Genomic DNA, 18,648 nt, shown 5'->3' on the forward strand with positions numbered 1-18,648 from the left:
TGTGAATTCTGGAGGCAACTGGTCACTCAGGATTTTATTTAGCGGTATTAGACCACAGGGGGCTGAATACAAATGCACATCACAAGTTTCAGATTTATATTTTTAAAATGATTAAATCATGAATAATTTCCTTTACACTTCACAAATACTTGCTACTTTTGTGTTGGTATATCTAATAAAATCCCAATAAAATACATTTATGTTTGTGGGTGTAACGTGAAAAAATATGGAAAAGTTCACAGGATATGAATACTTTTTCAAGCCAATGTAAAGCAGCATATTAAGCTGACAGATTTGCTTTAACATCATAAACAACAGCAACAGAGATTCTGCATTTTGTTTCGTGAATTTCAATTTTTTACCTGATATATAAAAAAATCATATGATGATGCCTTGACTAGTACTAGACTCACCACACAGTTTCAGCCTTGGAATTATGCCCTCAATCTATTGCCAATTACTCAAATTTAGTTTCAAGATATTTTTCTGCCCAATATAGGAAAACTGAAAAGTTTTGAAGTGTGCCGGCTCCCTGCTACCACTCATTAAAAAAAAAAAATACCCTGGATACCTCTTGAATATTGGCTTTATAATATGACAGTAATTGATGTACTATGCAGTTTATTATAGAATCTAGTTATATTATGTGAAAGAAATTTAAGTGAAGATGAAATTAATGACTAATAAAGATGTCATGTCTTAACAATAAAGGTGCTACAAGCAGCAAAGAAACTCATGATGTCCTATATGCCAGACAGAAAATTGTCGTCGTAGCCAAAGCATTTGGACTGCAAGCAATTGATCTTGTTTACATAGACTACAAAGATGCAGATGGGCTGCAGAGACAAGCAAAAGAAGGAGCCCTGATGGGATTCTCCGGTATGTACTCCTAATTATATATAAAGAGCCATTTCTGCTGTTTAATGAGTGACAGTTGTACAGTAATGAAGGGAAATGGCAAAACACCACATAGCATAGCCCACTGTGAATCTTGCAAATATGTCCCACGTTATTAATTGTGCACAACAAAAATAAACCATATTGCCATATTTTGAACCATCATACAAGTCTTATATCCTTATTTCAATGCCTGAAAGGTTTTCACATTTTTTTGTAATTAATTACGTTATCATTTCCTAGCTCAATCTTCTAGATTAGTTGGAGAATAGCTGTGGATTGCTGTCGTTACCATAGCTTAAATATTCGGTAATGAGAAAAATCATAAATCTATCAAATATCAATATAAAAACTGGCTAGAAATAAAGTATAAAAAAGTGTGACCAATAGGCATATTAAAGTAATCAAAAAGTTGCATCCATTATGCGTGATATCTTATCTGTAGATCTTATTTAACACAACTCACACTTCAGGTTGGTCTCTGTCTTTCCTTGTTTTCTTCTGGTAGCCATTAGAGGGAAACTTTTATTATATTGAGCAAGAATTGTGTAGCTGTGTAGACAGATACAGTAGGTAATGGAAGAATTGTTGGCAGGTGACCACAAGGTTATGCTATAAACAGTAAAGGAGTGTAATCCTTCTCAGGAAAAGTGTAGACATCTAAGCAGTTTGTTTTTGTTGCCGAGATAAGTACAGATCTCACTACTTGATTTGTATTTCTTTTTTAAGTTTAGACTTTACAGTATGCACTCAAAGAGTGGGACAGGCTCATGTCAGAAGTGAAAATGCGATGTGCCCATATTGTACACGATGGTCTATCAAAACAATGGAAAGACGGAGTTTACCAAAACACTGCCCTTCCATTTCATTAGATTCACTGTTCTGTATGCAGGGAGATTGCCTACCAACCCATGAAGTTGTGTGGTCGGATGTAGGTAGCAAGAATGAAACTGTCAAATTGTGTAAAATACACAATCTGTGACAATGTTTCACAATTTATAAAAGTAATTTGCTTGTTGGTTTTTTTAATCAATCTAAAAAATGTAAGATAAACAATAAGTGGTGTAAGAATAAAAAACAAACCTCAAGCGTATGAAGTGCTGATAGAGCAAACCACCAGATAAGGCAACTGTAACACTCGCGCCCAGACTGGTTGGCGCGGACATGCGGGGGTGTGGCCCAGGGGCGGACACTGACAGCTTGGGGCCCCTGTGCAATAAATGTGTCTGGGGCCCCCTTTTTTATGGCGACAAACCTATATATATATATATATATATATATATATATATATATATATATATATATATATATATATATATATATATATATATATACACACACATGTATATATATATATGATATATACATGTATATATATATATGACACACACATGATGAGAGCATTATACTGCCTCTGTACAAATCCCTAGTTAGACCGCACATGGAGTACTGTGTCCAGTTTTGGGCACCGGTGCTCAGGAAGGATATAATGGAACTAGAGAGAGTACAAAGGAGGGCAACAAAATTAATAAAGGGGATGGGAGAACTACAATACCCAGATAGATTAGCGAAATTAGGATTATTTAGTCTAGAAAAAAGACGACTGAGGGGCGATCTAATAACCATGTATAAGTATATAAGGGGACAATACAAATATCTCGGTGAGGATCTGTTTATACCAAGGAAGGTGACGGGCACAAGGGGGCATTCTTTGCGTCTGGAGGAGAGAAGGTTTTTCCACCAACATAGAAGAGGATTCTTTACTGTTAGGGCAGTGAGAATCTGGAATTGCTTGCCTGAGGAGGTGGTGATGGCGAACTCAGTCGAGGGGTTCAAGAGAGGCCTGGATGTCTTCCTGGAGCAGAACAATATTGTATCATACAATTATTAGGTTCTGTAGAAGGACGTAGATCTGGGGATTTATTATGATGGAATATAGGCTGAACTGGATGGACAAATGTCTTTTTTCGGCCTTACTAACTATGTTACTATGTTACTATGTATGTATATATATATATATATATATATACATACATGTATATATATATATATATACAGTGGGGCAAAAAAGTATTTAGTCAGTCAGCAATAGTGCAAGTTCCACCACTTAAAAAGATGAGAGACGTCTGTAATTTACATCATAGGTAGACCTCAACTATGGGAGACAAACTGAGAAAAAAAAATCCAGAAAATCACATTGTCTGTTTTTTTAAACATTTTATTTGCATATTATGGTGGAAAATAAGTATTTGGTCAGAAACAAAATTTCATCTCAATACTTTGTAATATATCCTTTGTTGGCAATGACAGAGGTCAAACGTTTTCTGTAAGTCTTCACAAGGTTGCCACACACTGTTGTTGGTATGTTGGCCCATTCCTCCATGCAGATCTCCTCTAGAGCAGTGATGTTTTTGGCTTTTCGCTTGGCAACACGGACTTTCAACTCCCTCCAAAGGTTTTCTATAGGGTTGAGATCTGGAGACTGGCTAGGCCACTCCAGGACCTTGAAATGCTTCTTACGAAGCCACTCCTTCGTTGCCCTGGCGGTGTGCTTTGGATCATTGTCATGTTGAAAGACCCAGCCACGTTTCATCTTCAATGCCCTTGCTGATGGAAGGAGGTTTGCACTCAAAATCTCACGATACATGGCCCCATTCATTCTTTCATGTACCCGGATCAGTCGTCCTGGCCCCTTTGCAGAGAAACAGCCCCAAAGCATGATGTTTCCACCACCATGCTTTACAGTAGGTATGGTGTTTGATGGATGCAACTCAGTATTCTTTTTCCTCCAAACACGACAAGTTGTGTTTCTACCAAACAGTTCCAGTTTGGTTTCATCAGACCATAGGACATTCTCCCAAAACTCCTCTGGATCATCCAAATGCTCTCTAGCAAACTTCAGACGGGCCCGGACATGTACTGGCTTAAGCAGTGGGACACGTCTGGCACTGCAGGATCTGAGTCCATGGTGGCGTAGTGTGTTACTTATGGTAGGCCTTGTTACATTGGTCCCAGCTCTCTGCAGTTCATTCACTAGGTCCCCCCGCGTGGTTCTAGGATTTTTGCTCACCGTTCTTGTGATCATTCTGACCCCACGGGGTGGGATTTTGCGTGGAGCCCCAGATCGAGGGAGATTATCAGTGGTCTTGTATGTCTTCCATTTTCTAATTATTGCTCCCACTGTTGATTTCTTCACTCCAAGCTGGTTGGCTATTGCAGATTCAGTCTTCCCAGCCTGGTGCAGGGCTACAATTTTGTTTCTGGTGTCCTTTGACAGCTCTTTGGTCTTCACCATAGTGGAGTTTGGAGTCAGACTGTTTGAGGGTGTGCACAGGTGTCTTTTTATACTGATAACAAGTTTAAACAGGTGCCATTACTACAGGTAATGAGTGGAGGAAAGAGGAGACTCTTAAAGAAGAAGTTACAGGTCTGTGAGAGCCAGAAATCTTGATTGTTTGTTTCTGACCAAATACTTATTTTCCACCATAATATGCAAATAAAATGTTAAAAAAACAGACAATGTGATTTTCTGGATTTTTTTTTCTCAGTTTGTCTCCCATAGTTGAGGTCTACCTATGATATAAATTACAGACGCCTCTCATCTTTTTAAGTGGTGGAACTTGCACTATTGCTGACTGACTAAATACTTTTTTGCCCCACTGTATATATATATATATATATATATATATATATACACACATGTGTATATATGTATATATATATATATATACCGTATATATATATATATATATATATATATATATATATATATATATATATATATATATAGCCCTCCCTTGTTATGTACATTCCCGTTCCTTACATATTGGATTATATAGAGCCATGTTTTTTATTGCATACCGTCCTGTCTTGTTGGCTGTATAATGCAATGATGGCTGATGGAGCATGGGAAAGCTTCTTTTCTAATGGAGGAGCTGGTGGACTGGTCATCTGGTCACCGGCTCCTCCATCAGCAGTCATTTTATAGGTAAAAAGAGAGGGCGCTAGGAATAACAAAATTAACAAGAATACAGTATGCAAGATACAGTACTGTATATAACAGCAGAGGAAGCTATATAATAAGGGACAGCACCATACACAGCTCTGGCAAAAATTAAGAGACCACCACATCAAAACCCTGTCATGGGCAGCCCAATCTCCAGACCTGAATCCCATTGCAAACCTCTGGAATATAATCAAGAGGATGGTGCATAGTCACAAGCCATCAAAGAACTGCTTACATTTTTGAGCCAGAAGCAGTGTGAAAGATTGGTGGAAAGAATGCCAAGACGCATGAAAGCTGTGACTAAAATTCATGGTTATTCCACTTAATATTGATTTCTGCACTCTTCCTGAGTTAAAACATTAGTATCGTTGTTTCAAAATGATCATGAACTTGTTTTCTTTGCATTATTTGAGGTCTGAAAGCACTGTTTTTTTTTTATTTTGACCATTTTTCTTTGTCAGAAAAAAATACAAAATGTATTGCTTGGAAATTCGGAGACATGTTGTCAGAAGTTTATAGAATAAAAGAACAATTAACATTTTACTCAAAAATATACTATAAAGCGAAAAATCAGACACACAACATTTTGCAGTGGTCTTTTTTCTAGAGCTGTATAACTAGATAGGATGGTACGTAATAAGGGACGATGTTATACATAATAAAAGAGGAAACTATGTAACTAAGGATGGTGTTATACAGAATTAGTGAGTATACTATATACTAAGGGACTGTTAGACATAATAAGTGATAACAATGTCGTCCTCCACCTCCCCCTGTTCCTAAGTCCATAATAAGTCGCCTTTCCCATCCATCATTTCCTCCTCCCCCACCATCCCCATCATTCCCCTTTCCACCACCACCATCATTGTCCTTTCCACCATCCTTGCCCATTGCACCACCTCCATTATTTCCACCACCTCCATCATTGCCTTCTTCCGCACCCTATCATTGCCCTCTCCATCACCCCATCAGTTCCTCCTCCCCCACCACCCCCATCATTGCCCATTCCACGGCCTCCATCATTTCCTCCTCCCCACCATCGCCATCAATGCCTATTCCACCACCTCCACCATTTCCTCCTCCCCCACCATCCCAATCATTGCCCTCTCCATCACCCCATCATTGCCCTCTCCTCCCCTACACACACAGACACACACAGCAACATTCACCTCCCTGCACATTCCCCTGCAGCACTAGACATGCACGCACACACAGAGCACCTTCCACCTCTCCGCGTGTTCTGCCGTCACCTTCCTCTCATTGGCACAGCCGGCCACTGAATAATGACGTCATCCAGCGGTGCTGCTCTTTGTGTGAGAAGAAGCGCTGGCAGGAAGCAGTACAGATCGCTGTAGCTCTGTTGCTATTTTCTCTTGTAGGCAGCGAAGCTGCAGAGATTTCTCCCTGCCCGCCGCACATGAGGTCAGTCTGGCCAGGGGCCAGGTTGCATTCATTATTAGCCACTTTGCAGGGGCCCCCCTCCACCTCCGGGCCCCGGTGCAGCCGGACAGGCTGCTCATGTGGTATGTCCGCCCATGGTGTGGCCCCACTGGACCACTGACCAGACTACCCTGGAAGGGGCGTGACTAAGTAGCTACCTTGGTGTTCACTGGAACCTCTGATCGTGAGGTCAGGCTTGTGCGGCAGGTAGCTACCAGGTACCACTCCGGGGGTGGTGTCTGGCTGTGGCTGCTGATCCCACTGGGGAATGGAACACTCGGACGGGTGCGGGCAAGTGTCAAGGGGCAGGACTTGACAGGCAGGCAGGACAGGTGGGCACAGCTGGCACACAGGCAGGACAGGCGGGCACAGCTGGCACACAGGCAGAACAGGCGGGCAGGACTGGCAGACAGGACTGGAACTCTGGCAGGACAGGTAGGTACCGGAATACAAGCAGGAGAGTATATGTGAACAGGTAGGAACCTGTACAGACAGGAGAGTGTATGGGAACAGGTAGGAACCTGTACAGACAGGAAGGACAAAGGCCCACGATGTGCAGAACGAGAGAGGAGCAGAACTGCAAGGAGCAGAGCAAGGCAGAACTGCAAGGAGCGGAGCAAGGCAGAACCGCAAGGAGCGGAGCAAGGCAGGACAGCAAGAAGCAGAGCCGCAGAGGGGGGAGCAGAGCAAAGCCACAGAGTGCAGAGCAGAAAGTAAAGCTACAGAGTGCAGAGCAAAGCCACAGAGTGCAGAGCCAAGAGCAGAGCAAAGCCACAGAGTGTGGAGCAGAGAGCAGAGCAAAGCTGCAGAGCCACAGGTTACAGCAAGCAGAGCAGAGATGCGCAAAGCCACAGGTTGTGGCGAGCAGAGCAGAGAGTCGCAGAGCCACAGGTTGTGGCGAGCATAGAGGCGCAGAGCCACAGGTGGTGGCGAGCAAAGAGGCGCAGAGCCACAGGTGGTGGCGAGCGGAGCAGAGAGGCGCAGAGCCACAAGTGGTGGCGAGCAGAGCAGAGGCGCACAGAGCCACAGGTTGTGTCGAGCTGGTTGAGCAGAGCAGGGGGAGTGACCATAAAGGTGCATACAGAAGAGAGGGAAAGACAAACAAGCAAAGAACAACAGGAACAGACATAGACCAGAGGTCAGACAGGGACAGACACTGACACAAGAACTGGACATGGATTTAGTCCTGGATATTGCAGCCCCCAGAGGCAGGAACAGGACAGGACCTGGTAGCTCAGTAGCAAGATACTGGCTGAGGGAAATAGTTTGCTTAGGCATCCTCCAATAAATGAGGATGCCTTTAAGTATCAGAGGCCTCTAGGCAATTGGCTGGGGACACCTTAGGGAGGTGCACACAGTCCTAATAAGAATCTGGATTTGCCAGCGCCGCCCCTATGCACACAGCCAGGAAGCTTGCACAGAGCAGGCGGACATGAGGCACACAGCATGGAACCGGCAGCAGACAGAACTCACAGCATGGTCCAGAGTGAGTAAGTTGATGTATCAGGCAGGTGGAGATGGGAGGCCATGCAGTGATGTCGGCAGGGTTGTTACAGCAACAATATAGAAAACCTGCAATAAATGCACCTGTAACATAGCAGAACAAATGATTAGTGTTTTTGTGACTATATTATACCGTGAGGTTCAAACTGCATAACAGTAGATGAGTTACAACAGCAAGTGATGAAATGATGAAAAAAATGCAGGTATAACATTATAACAAGATAACAATCTTTCAAAAGTTTTTTTTTTTTTTTTTAATTTAACCACTTAAACCCCGGATCTCATTTCGGTTTTGCGTTTTTGTTTTTTGCTCCCCTCCTTCCCAGAGCCATAACTTTTTATTTTTCTGTCAATATGGCCATGTGAGGGCTTATTTTCTGCGGGACGAGTTGTACTTTTGAACGACACCATTGGTTTTACCATGTCGTGTACTAGAAAATGGGAAAAAATTACAAGAGCGGTGAAATTGCAAAAGAAGTGCAATCCCACACTTGTTTTTCGTTTGTTTTTTTTTGCTAGGCTCACTAAATGCAGAAACTGACCTGCCATTATGATTCTCCAGGTCATTATGAAGACAACAAACCTGTCTAGGTTCTTTTTTATCTAAGTGGTGAAAAAAAATTCCAAACTTTGCTTAAAAAAAAAAAAAATTGCGCAATTTTCCGATACCCGTAGTGTCTCCATTTTTCCTGACCTTGGGTTGGGTGAGGGCTTATTTTTTGCGTGCCGAACTGACATTTTTAATTATACAATTTTGGTGCAGATACGATCTCTTGATCGCCCATTATTACATTAGTGCAATGTCGCGGCAACCAAAAAACGTAATTCTGGAGATTTGAATTTTTTTCTCGCTATGCCATTTAGCGATCAGGTTCTTTTTTTATTGATAGTTTGGTCGATTCTGAACGCGGCGATACCAAATATGTGTATGTTTGATTTATTTTATTTTGAATAGGGCGAAATTTTTATTTTTTATATTTTTAAAAACATTGTTTTTTAACTTTTGCCATACTTCAATAGCCTCCATGGGAGTCTAGAAGCTGGCACAACTCGATTGGCTCTGCTACATAGAGGCGATGCTCAGATCACCTCTATGTAGTAGAAATACAGCATTGCTATTGTGACTATTCTACAAGAGAAAATGAAATAGTGGACCCTCTGGACCGTGACGACGATCCCCTCACAGACGAGCTGACCAGATGGACTGCCGCCTATACAGGGAGAGTTAGGGGCAGGCCCGTGAAGGACTATCGCCACGGAAGCTGGAGGACCAAGACAAACAAAGAGACAAAATGGAGGCAAGGAACCAGAGGAAACAAAAGAGACACCGGAGTGGCGAGAAGGGTAGAGACACAGAACCGCAGAGATACTGGAACTGCGGAGACACTGGAAGGCTGAGACACAGAGCTGTAAGGATACTGAGACTGCGGAGCCGTGGGATGAGTGAGACACAGGGCTGCAAAGGTACTGGGACTGCAGGGTCACGAGGAGACACAGAGCTGCAGAAATACGGGAACTGACGCTGGAAGAAACCAAAGAAGAAGCGAGGTTAGGCACAGGAGAACACCAAAACAAGCGTGTGGCCAAGAGCATTCGAAGACACAAATGATCACCAGGCAAGGAAGAGAGCACGGAAACAGATTAATATACCGGCACAATGCAGCACTTCCGGATGACAGTCCTCCAGGGTGAAAGAGAGGAAGAAGAAAAGCACCGACAGGTAAGTTTAGTAGTGCGCACGCGCAGAGCTGAACCTGGCATGTGCCCGACGGACAGCAGAGGACGGCGGCGAGCGCTGAGAGGAAGACGCAGCAGAGGAGGACACACGCCGGGATGCTGAAGACAGGTAAGTATGACAGGGTGCGGAGTGCGGCAGTGACGTGACAGCTATGAGCGCCGACCACAGGGTGACGCTCACAGCAATCCGGCATCAACAACCATAGAGGTCTCAAGGAGACTTTTGGTTGTCATGCCAATGCGCCGATGACCCCCGATCACGTGACTGGAGTCACCGCTGCGCGCATTTCCGTCCAGATGGCCGGAAGCGCTTGTTAAATGCCGATGTCAGAGTTTGACAGCGGCATTTAACTAGTTAATAGGAGTGGGCTGATCGCGATTCTGCCCGCGCCTATTGCGGGCACATGTCACCTGTTCAAAACAGCTGACATGTCCCAGCTTTGATGCGGGCTCACCGCCGAAGCCCATATCAAAGCGGGGGTTCTGCCATCAGACATACTATTCCGTCCGATGGCAGAAGGGGATTAAGCTATGAACATTGCACTGATTAGGGGCAAAAACCCTGAAACACATGTCTGCAAATGGAGTTTCTGGTTTGAGTCTTGTGGCAAAGCTCATTAAAGGATTGATATGGACTTTTAGGATTGCTACATCCAATAGGAGGCACTAGACTTCCAAGTCCTCTTAGTCATTTGCATATATAAAAGAATAAATTGGTTTGTAACTTCATTTTCTGAGACTTTTTTAGGGAACTGTATTGATACCAATTTGTGGTACATATACTTTTTTTTAGAGCGAGTTGTGATTGAAATACCACAATTTTGTCTTTCTAGGTTTTTTTTTCTTTTTACTATGTCTATCATACGGGTTAATAAATCTTATATTTTAATAAATGAGACTTCTGCAATTGGAGTTAAAAATAAATATTTTTTTTCAAAGGATATCAATGAGGGAACAAAGGAAGCAGACTTTTGGCAAAAGCAGTTGCTTCATTTAAATGCCATATTCAGTGATAATCAATGGCATTTAAATGGATAAACAGCAGTGATCAGAGCAAGCTCCATTCGCTGCTGTTAGGCCGGGTTCACACTTGCATTTGGCTGGTCTGCGTATGGCTGTGTACTTCCTCCCTTAAGCACCGTCTACTTCCGTAGGCATCCTGCATTGTCCTGAGTACCTATCCTTAACATTGGGTATGCAGGGAACATGTGTTGTATGCGGATCATCCGCATGTGGCGTTTTGATGTGCCCGCCAAACGCAACATGTTGCATTTTCTTGCGGTCGGCGGGCACATCAAAACGCCGCATGTGGACGCATCCGCAGGCAACGCACGTCCCTGCATACCAAATGTTAAAGATCAGTACGCAGGATGCATGCGGAATTAGGCAGAGCTTAGGCGGAGCTTAAGGGAGGAAGTGCGCAGCCACACACAGACCAGCCAAACGTAAGTGTGAACTTAGCCTAAAGGTACCTTCACACATAACGATATTGTTAACGATATCGTTGCTATTTGTGACGTAGCAACGATATCGTTAATGAAATCGTTATGTGTGACAGCGACCAACGATCAGGCCCCTGCTGGGAGATCGTTGGTCGCTGAATAAAGTCCAGAACTTTATTTCGTCGCTGGACTCCCTGGAGACATCGCTGGATCGGCGTGTGTGACACCGATCCAGCGATGTCTTCACTGGTAACCAGGGTAAACATCGGGTAACTAAGCGCAGGGCCGCGCTTAGTAACCCGATGTTTACCCTGGTTACCATGCTAAAAGTAAAAAAAAACAAACAGTACATACTTACCTACAGCCGTCTGTCCTCCAGCGCTGCGCTCTGCTTCTCTGCTCTCCTCCTGTACTGGCTGTGAGCCGGAAAGCAGAGCGGTGACGTCACCGCTCTGCTTTCCGGCTCCCAGACAGTACAGGAGGAGAGCAGAGAAGCAGAGCGCAGCGCTGGAGGACAGACGGCTGTAGGTAAGTATGTATTGTTTGTTTTTTTTTACTTTTAGCATGGTAACCAGGGTAAACATCGGGTTACTAAGCGCGGCCCTGCGCTTAGTTACCCGATGTTTACCCTGGTTACCGGCATCGTTGGTCGCTGGAGAGCGGTCTGTGTGACAGCTCTCCAGCGACCAAACAGCGACGCTGCAGCGATTCGGATCGTTGTCGGTATCGCTGCAGCGTCGCTAAATGTGAAGGGGCCTTTAGAGGCAGATGTTGGCTATGTAATCAGCACTGTGATGCTAATTAATCTATTACCTGCTGTGAATAATCATCCTCTAAAGTTTTCTTCTGACATCTTCTGTGCATCGGTCTGGGCCTTGGGGGTAGGGTCGTCTTCTGCTTCTTCGTCCTTCCATCAGCCTCCTGTGTTTTTTTTATAGGTCACTGATTATTCAGTGACCTCCTTCTTTTTAAAATTCTGTGCCGCCCCCATCATTGAGGTGGGCAGCACGTGCGCAGCATGATTTTATTAATGGGCAGAACAAGGTTTCAGCTTAATGAAGAAGTCATTGAGCTGAAATCTCGATCTGCGTATACCCCACCTCCAGCGCCATTTTAGTGAAGACCATCCATAGAATTACACACTGTGCATTTGTCTCCCACCCCAATCATGGCTGCATGGAATTTCAAAAAGGAGGCAGGTCATCGAATAATCAATCACCAAAGGTAGTGAGGTATATAGGGAAGGGTAGGAATGTATAAACCAAATGGGAGTAGGGCGATGAGGAAACCATACACCCAAAACAGCATACAAAAATTTCCAGCAGCAAAAACATTCTCCAACTCTGCACAGCAACTCCAGGGATCCAGGATGCAAACATCCACCGGCGAGGAAGACAAGGTCTGGCCAGATTTTGTAGAGAGAGGAAATGACCAGGTCAGGAGCAGCCATAAGATGGAGCTGCATGTTTCTAACCAGCATAGAAAGGGTCGTTAACCTCTTCAGCACCAAAGGATACTAAATCGAATTTATATGGGACACAAAACAAACAGGCTAAATGGAAGACCTGTGATTAACAATACATAATGATTTTTTACCCCAGATCTCCCAGGAGAAAGGTTCTCTTTAAAAGCTGTCTACACTGTGTTTGCTAAATACCTGGTTCAGACAGGCGTTTTTTTAATATATCCAGGTCTGTATAGGAGCTGCGTACAGAAATCAGTAGGAAACAATTAATCAAGAATATTTACATGCAATGAAATTCTAAAATAAAAAACAATGATCCAAATAATATTGTACTTATTAACAACTAAAGTATCTATTGGCTAGAAAAAAAAATCCTTACAAAAATGCAGTATAAAACGTAAAACAAAACTTTATCTAAATAGAAAAAGCAGGTCTAAAATTCTGCATATGTATATTTTTCTTGGTTAACGTGGTTCTTGAGCTAATGCTATTAGGATTTTTTACATTGTATAGAGTAATGAGTTGTATCCATTGAGCCACCTCCTTAGTGTTCGAGTTCGGTTCGTCGAACAGGGACGTGTTCGACGAACACCGTCGAACCCCATTGAAACCAATGGCAGGCAAACACAAACACATACAAACACATAGAAAACACCTTAAAAGGTGTCCAAAAGCTGACAAACTGCTCAGAAGACACAACAAATACATGGAAAAGTCACAACTACATATAGTCATGCGAAAAGAAAAGAGGTGGAGGAGTAAAAGGAGGAGGAGACACAGATATAGGCATGTCATGCCCTTCTAAAATCAAGAAAGGCTGGAGTAAAAATCTAAAATCACTCTACCAACACCCAGACGTCTTGACAAAAAAAATTAAAAAAGAAATATCTTTAGGTAGAATGGCGGCGGGTCCATTCAGAACACTTTCCTTAGAAGACGTAGTGGTACCCCCGTTGGGAGTTGTGCCAAAAAATGAACCCAATACATTCAGACTAATCCACCATTTGTCATATCCAAGGTGCAGGTCAGTAAAGGACAACATCGACGCGGAACCAAGTACAGTACTATGTAGTGTACCTCCTTTGATGAGGCAATCAGGCGGGTCAAGAAGTTGGTAAGGGGCGCCCTAATGGCCAAAATAGACATTGAGGGGGCGTTCCGGTTACCACCTGTGCCTCCGAATAGTGCCCTCCCATTGGGCTGCTTCTGTGAAGGAGCATGCTACATAGATCGCTGTTTGCCCATGGGGTGCTCCATATCCTGCTCATTATTTGAGGTGTTTAGTTGCTTCCTCGAATGTGTCGTCATGGACCTTTGTAAGGCGGCACATATTATCCATTACCTCAACGACTTCTTATGCCTGGGCCCAAAAGACTCGCCACAGTGTGAAAACACGTGATAGTCCACCTGTGAGAAGGAGAGAGCTGGAGGGAGAGTGGACACCCCAGAGCCGAGGGGTTAGATTGAGAAAGAAAGAAGGCGGTGTAGCTTGCTTCATGGGTGGGGTACTCTGCTGAGTAGCAGAAATTGGCCCAAAGGGATTTCCTGGGCCAGATGCCGTTAAAAAAATAGTACTTCGGTAAACAGGCAGTGTAGCTTGCTTCATGGGTGAAGTACACTGCTTCGTGGGGATGGCAAGACCTGGACAGCAGCCCCTTCTCCTGATGTCGCCGTAGTTACCCAGTGCCCAGTCACAGACATGTAACGCCCCTGTCCATGTCTACTCGTCCAAGTGTCTGTGGTGAAATGCACCCTGTCACACACAGAGTTTCTCAAGGAAGCGATGATGTTGTGTGTGACATGCTGGTGTAGCGCAGGCACAGCTTTCTTTGAGAAGTAGTTGCAACTGGGCATCTGGTACTGGGGCACTACGACGGACATAAGGTCTCGAAAATCCTCTGTGTCCACCAGGCGGAAAGGCAGCATTTCTGTAGCCAACAGCTTGCAGATGGAGAAATTCAACCTCTTAGCTTTGTCATGGCTAGGAGGAAATGGTCTTTTACTTGTCCACATCTTGGGGACTGAGGGCTGGCTGCCGTGCTTAGACGGAGTTTAGTAGGGTGTCCCCGGCAAACTGCTGGTCTGTGAGGAAGGTGCAGGCGGAGATGTTATGTTGCCTTGATCAAAATGTGGTGTCGATGTCGGAGAGCGCTCAGCAACAGCAGGTGTTTCCACTTGCAAATGTCCTGACAACCTGCCAATCACACTGGCTGTTGCGGGTAAAAAGGTGTAAGGTCTGCATCCAAAACCATATGCGACTGCTGTCCCCACAGTCACAGAGGATGAAGAGGACGCGGATGCACTTAATGGGGCAGACGGTGGTTGAGCCGGCCCACTTGCATTGTAGCACAGTGAGCTTCCCACTGCAACTTATGCCTCATATCCATGTGACGGTTCATGCATGAAGTACTCAAGCTCATTTTTTTGTCTTCTACTGAGATTTTGTTGACAAATCTTACAGATAACATGAGTTGGGTCATCCTTTGCAATGTCAAAAAATGCCCAGGCTATGCAAGGCTTAGAGTCCGTGCGACCTGAAGAGCCACCACGACTTCTGGTCTGAGGTACAGTTGGGGTTGAGGATGCAGTTGTCGATGTGCTTCCAGTACTCCCTCTCTGTCCAGGAAGGCGCAACGTAACCTTGTCATCAGACTCGTCACTAGCATCCTCCTCCACCTCCTCTGCTGACCTCATGGACTGGCGGTTGACAGTAAGTGGGGTCTCCAACCTTGTCATCATCATCCTGTGTATTCTCACACCCGTCGTCCTCAGAGCCAACCTCTTCCTGCCCTGACCGAAAAGTCAGTTTTCGTTCCAATCAGGTATCTCAGTCTCATCATCATCTTCCTCATTGTCTCCACCAACAGGAGTTACAGTTTGGGAACGAGGGTCTACATTTTGCTCAGAATCTTCTTCATCTGGGCCTGGATCCAACTCACAAAGATTCTGGGCATCAGTGCAGATCATTTCCTCATCTGGATTCACAGAAGCTCTGGAGCAGACCTCTGATTCCCAGGCTATAGTATGCGTGAACAGCTCTACAGACTCAACCATGTGTGTTACCCCATGCTCAGACGGGTGGCTGGAGACTTGGGAGCTGTGAGGAAGCAAGTGCGATTGGGGTGACAACTCTGAGGACTGGAGTAGTTGTGATGTTGTGATTGACATGGAGGAGAGTCCACTTGAATGAGCACTTGATATCCGTTGAAGCACCTGCTGTTTTTGTGCCTCATCTGGAATTTTTGGCGATGCTTGTAGCGATGGTCGTAAGAAAGGGATCATATCAGATTGTCCACAAAAAGAAGTGGACATCTTACTTTGGCTGAAAGATGGTCTTTCTTCTGCAGATGTCACTGTTGCTTTACCACCTACCCCACGGACACAACCTTTTTTTCCCTTTCCAACACGCCTATTCCCTTTTCCATCAGCAGCAGGCCTTTTGCCACTCATTTTCGTGCTTAACTAATTGGCAACTCTGTATCTGTAGTTGTTGGCACAACAACCGATGGATTAAAACCGAGCAGAACTGAGTGGCCAAACTGTGGTACTAGGCCCAAAACTATTAACTGGGTTGGATGCTGTAAAAATTGAGATACATAGGCGGTATAGTTAGTTTCACAGGCGGGCTACTCTGCTGACGTGTAGACACTGCTCCTAGGCCGAAAACTATTAACTGGATTAGATGCAGTAAAAATAGAGATACACAGGCGGTATAGTTAGTGTAACGCTCGCGCCGAGACTGGTTGGCACGGGCGCCTGGGGGTGTGGCCCCACTGGACCACAGACCGAACTTCCCTGGAAGGGGCGTAACTAAGTAGCTTCTGGGGTTTTGCTTGGGTAGCTGCTGGGACAGGTAGAGGAACAGGTGGGTCTTGGACGGACTTGGTCAGACGTGACGATTTCTTTGGAGGATTCGCTCGTCTAGACCGTCTCTGGGATCTGGTGAGGGAAGACTTTGCAGGAGGAGCAGGTTTTAGGCGCCTTGAAGGCTTTAACGAAGGCTTCCAGGAAAGCCCCAAGGTCTGAGAGGATCGGATCCCTTGCTTCCCAGAGAGGGTTCCTCCAATTCAATGCATCTCCTGCTAGGTAGGACAAGATAAATCCTACCTTGAACCTGTCAGAAGAAAATTCGGAAGGATTTGCTTCGATATACATCAGACTACGCTCCAGGAACTCCATGCACTCCTCTGGATCCCCATAGTATCTTGGCGGAAGGAGTTTTTCTCTACTGGCAATGTAATCATACAACTCTCTAGAGATTATGAGTGGACCACCTGGAGTAGGTGTAGGCAGATCTTTACAAGGCCAATCACTCAACCGACCAACGAAACCATCCGGGGGCCGATACAGACTAGAAGAGAGTTAATTTCGCTCTAAGAGCAGCGGCTCCTGGGACTCAGCGGGGACCATGGCCTGTGCAATCTGTAACGCTCGCGCCGAGACTGGTTGGCGCGGGCGCCTGGGGGTGTGGCCCCACTGGACCACAGACCGAACTTCCCTGGAAGGGGCGTAACTAAGTAGCTTCCTAGGTGTTCGCTGGAGCCTCTGATGGTGAGGTCAGACTTGTGCAATAGGAAGCTACCAGGTACCACTCCAGGGTGGAGTCGGACTGTGGATGCTGATCCCACTGGGGACAAGACACGGGCAGGCAGGCATGGCTGTGACACTGGCTGACAGACAGGTATGGCAGAGGCCCTGACGGACGGACTGGCTTGATGGAGATACAGGCAGGCGGATGGGCGCGGCTGGCACTCAGGCAGACAGGCGGGCATGGTTGGCACTGGCAGACAGGACTGATACTCTGGTAGGAACTGGTATTCAGGTGGATGTATGGAAACAGGTAAGAACCTGTTCAGACTGGAGAATATAAAGAAACAGGTAGAGACCAGTATGGAAGTTGCAGAGTGAAGATAGAACAAGAGTAGTAGCAAAGCTGAATCACAGGAGGCGGAGTAAGAGTAGGAGGTGGAGCTAAGAGAAGAGAAGGAGAAGGCAGAGCTATGAGCAGAGCCAAGGACGGAGCCGCAGGGGGTGGAGCCAAGAGCAGAGATGCTGGAGGCGGAGCCAAGAGCGGACACGCTGGAGGCAGAGCCAAGAGCGGACACGCTGGAGGCAGAGCCAAGAGCGGACACGCTGGAGGCAGAGCCAAGAGCGGACACGCTGGAGGCGGAGCCAAAAGCCAGAAGCGCAGGAGGTAACGCCAAGAGCTAAAGATGTAGAACCGCAAGGAGCGGAGCCAGGTAGAACCGCAAGGAGCGGAGCCAGGTAGAACCGCAAGGAGCGGAGCCGCAGAGCGAGAGCAGGGCAGAGCCGCAGAGCAAAGCCACAGAGTGCAGAGCAAGGTCAGAGTGCAGAGCTGAGAGCAAAGCCGCAGAGTGTAAAGCAAGGTCAGAGTGCAGAGTAAAGTTACAGAGAGCAGAGCTGAGAGACACAGAACCACAGGTTGTGGTAGAACTGAGCAGAGAGAAGCAGAACCACAGACAGTGGCGAACAGAGCAGAAAGATAAGGCGGAGGTACACACAGCAGAGTGGGAAATGACAAAGGAGAAACAGGAACGGACATAGACCAGAGTTCAGACAGGAACGGACACGGAGCGGACACGCTGGAGGCGGAGCCAAGAGCGGACACGCTGGAGGCGGAGCCAAGAGCGGACACGCTGGAGGCGGAGCCAAGAGCCAGAAGCGCAGGAGGTAACGCCAAGACGTAAAAATGCAAGGAGCGGAGTCAGGTAGAACCGCAAGGAGCAGAGCGAGAGCAGGGCAGAGCCGCAGAGCATAGCCACAGATTGTAAAGCAAGGTCAGAGTGCAGAGTAAAGTTACAGAGAGCAGAGCTGAGAGACACAGAACCACAGGTTGTAGTAGAACTGAGCAGAGAGAAGCAGAACCACAGACAGTGGCAAACAGAGCAGAAAGATAATGTGGAGGTACACACAGCAGAGTGGGAAATGACAAAGGAGAAACAGGAACGGACATAGAGCAGAGTTCAGACAGGAACGGACACGGATACACAAACAGAACACAGATGAAGGCCTGAAGTATTGCAGCCCTCTGAGACAGGAAACAGACACGACCTGGCAGCTCAGTAGCAAATGCTAACTGAGGGGAATAGTTTGCACAGGCATCCTCCAATGGGTGAGGATGCCTTAAGTATCAGAGG

At 45.7% G+C, this 18,648-nt stretch overlaps 1 protein-coding gene across 1 annotated transcript in view; it reads left to right on the forward strand.

Moving 5' to 3' along the window:
* CLYBL (citramalyl-CoA lyase) overlaps nucleotides 1-18,648 on the forward strand; it is a 552,948-nt gene that overhangs the window by 489,366 nt on the left and 44,934 nt on the right. Inside the window, exon 6 of the mRNA XM_069757968.1 lies at nucleotides 712-879. Coding sequence (XP_069614069.1) covers nucleotides 712-879 — 168 coding nt within the window. The remainder of the gene's footprint in view (nucleotides 1-711; nucleotides 880-18,648) is intronic.

Source organism: Ranitomeya imitator, chromosome 3 (genome assembly GCF_032444005.1).
Source record: "Ranitomeya imitator isolate aRanImi1 chromosome 3, aRanImi1.pri, whole genome shotgun sequence".
NCBI classification, from domain to species: Eukaryota; Metazoa; Chordata; class Amphibia; order Anura; family Dendrobatidae; genus Ranitomeya; species Ranitomeya imitator.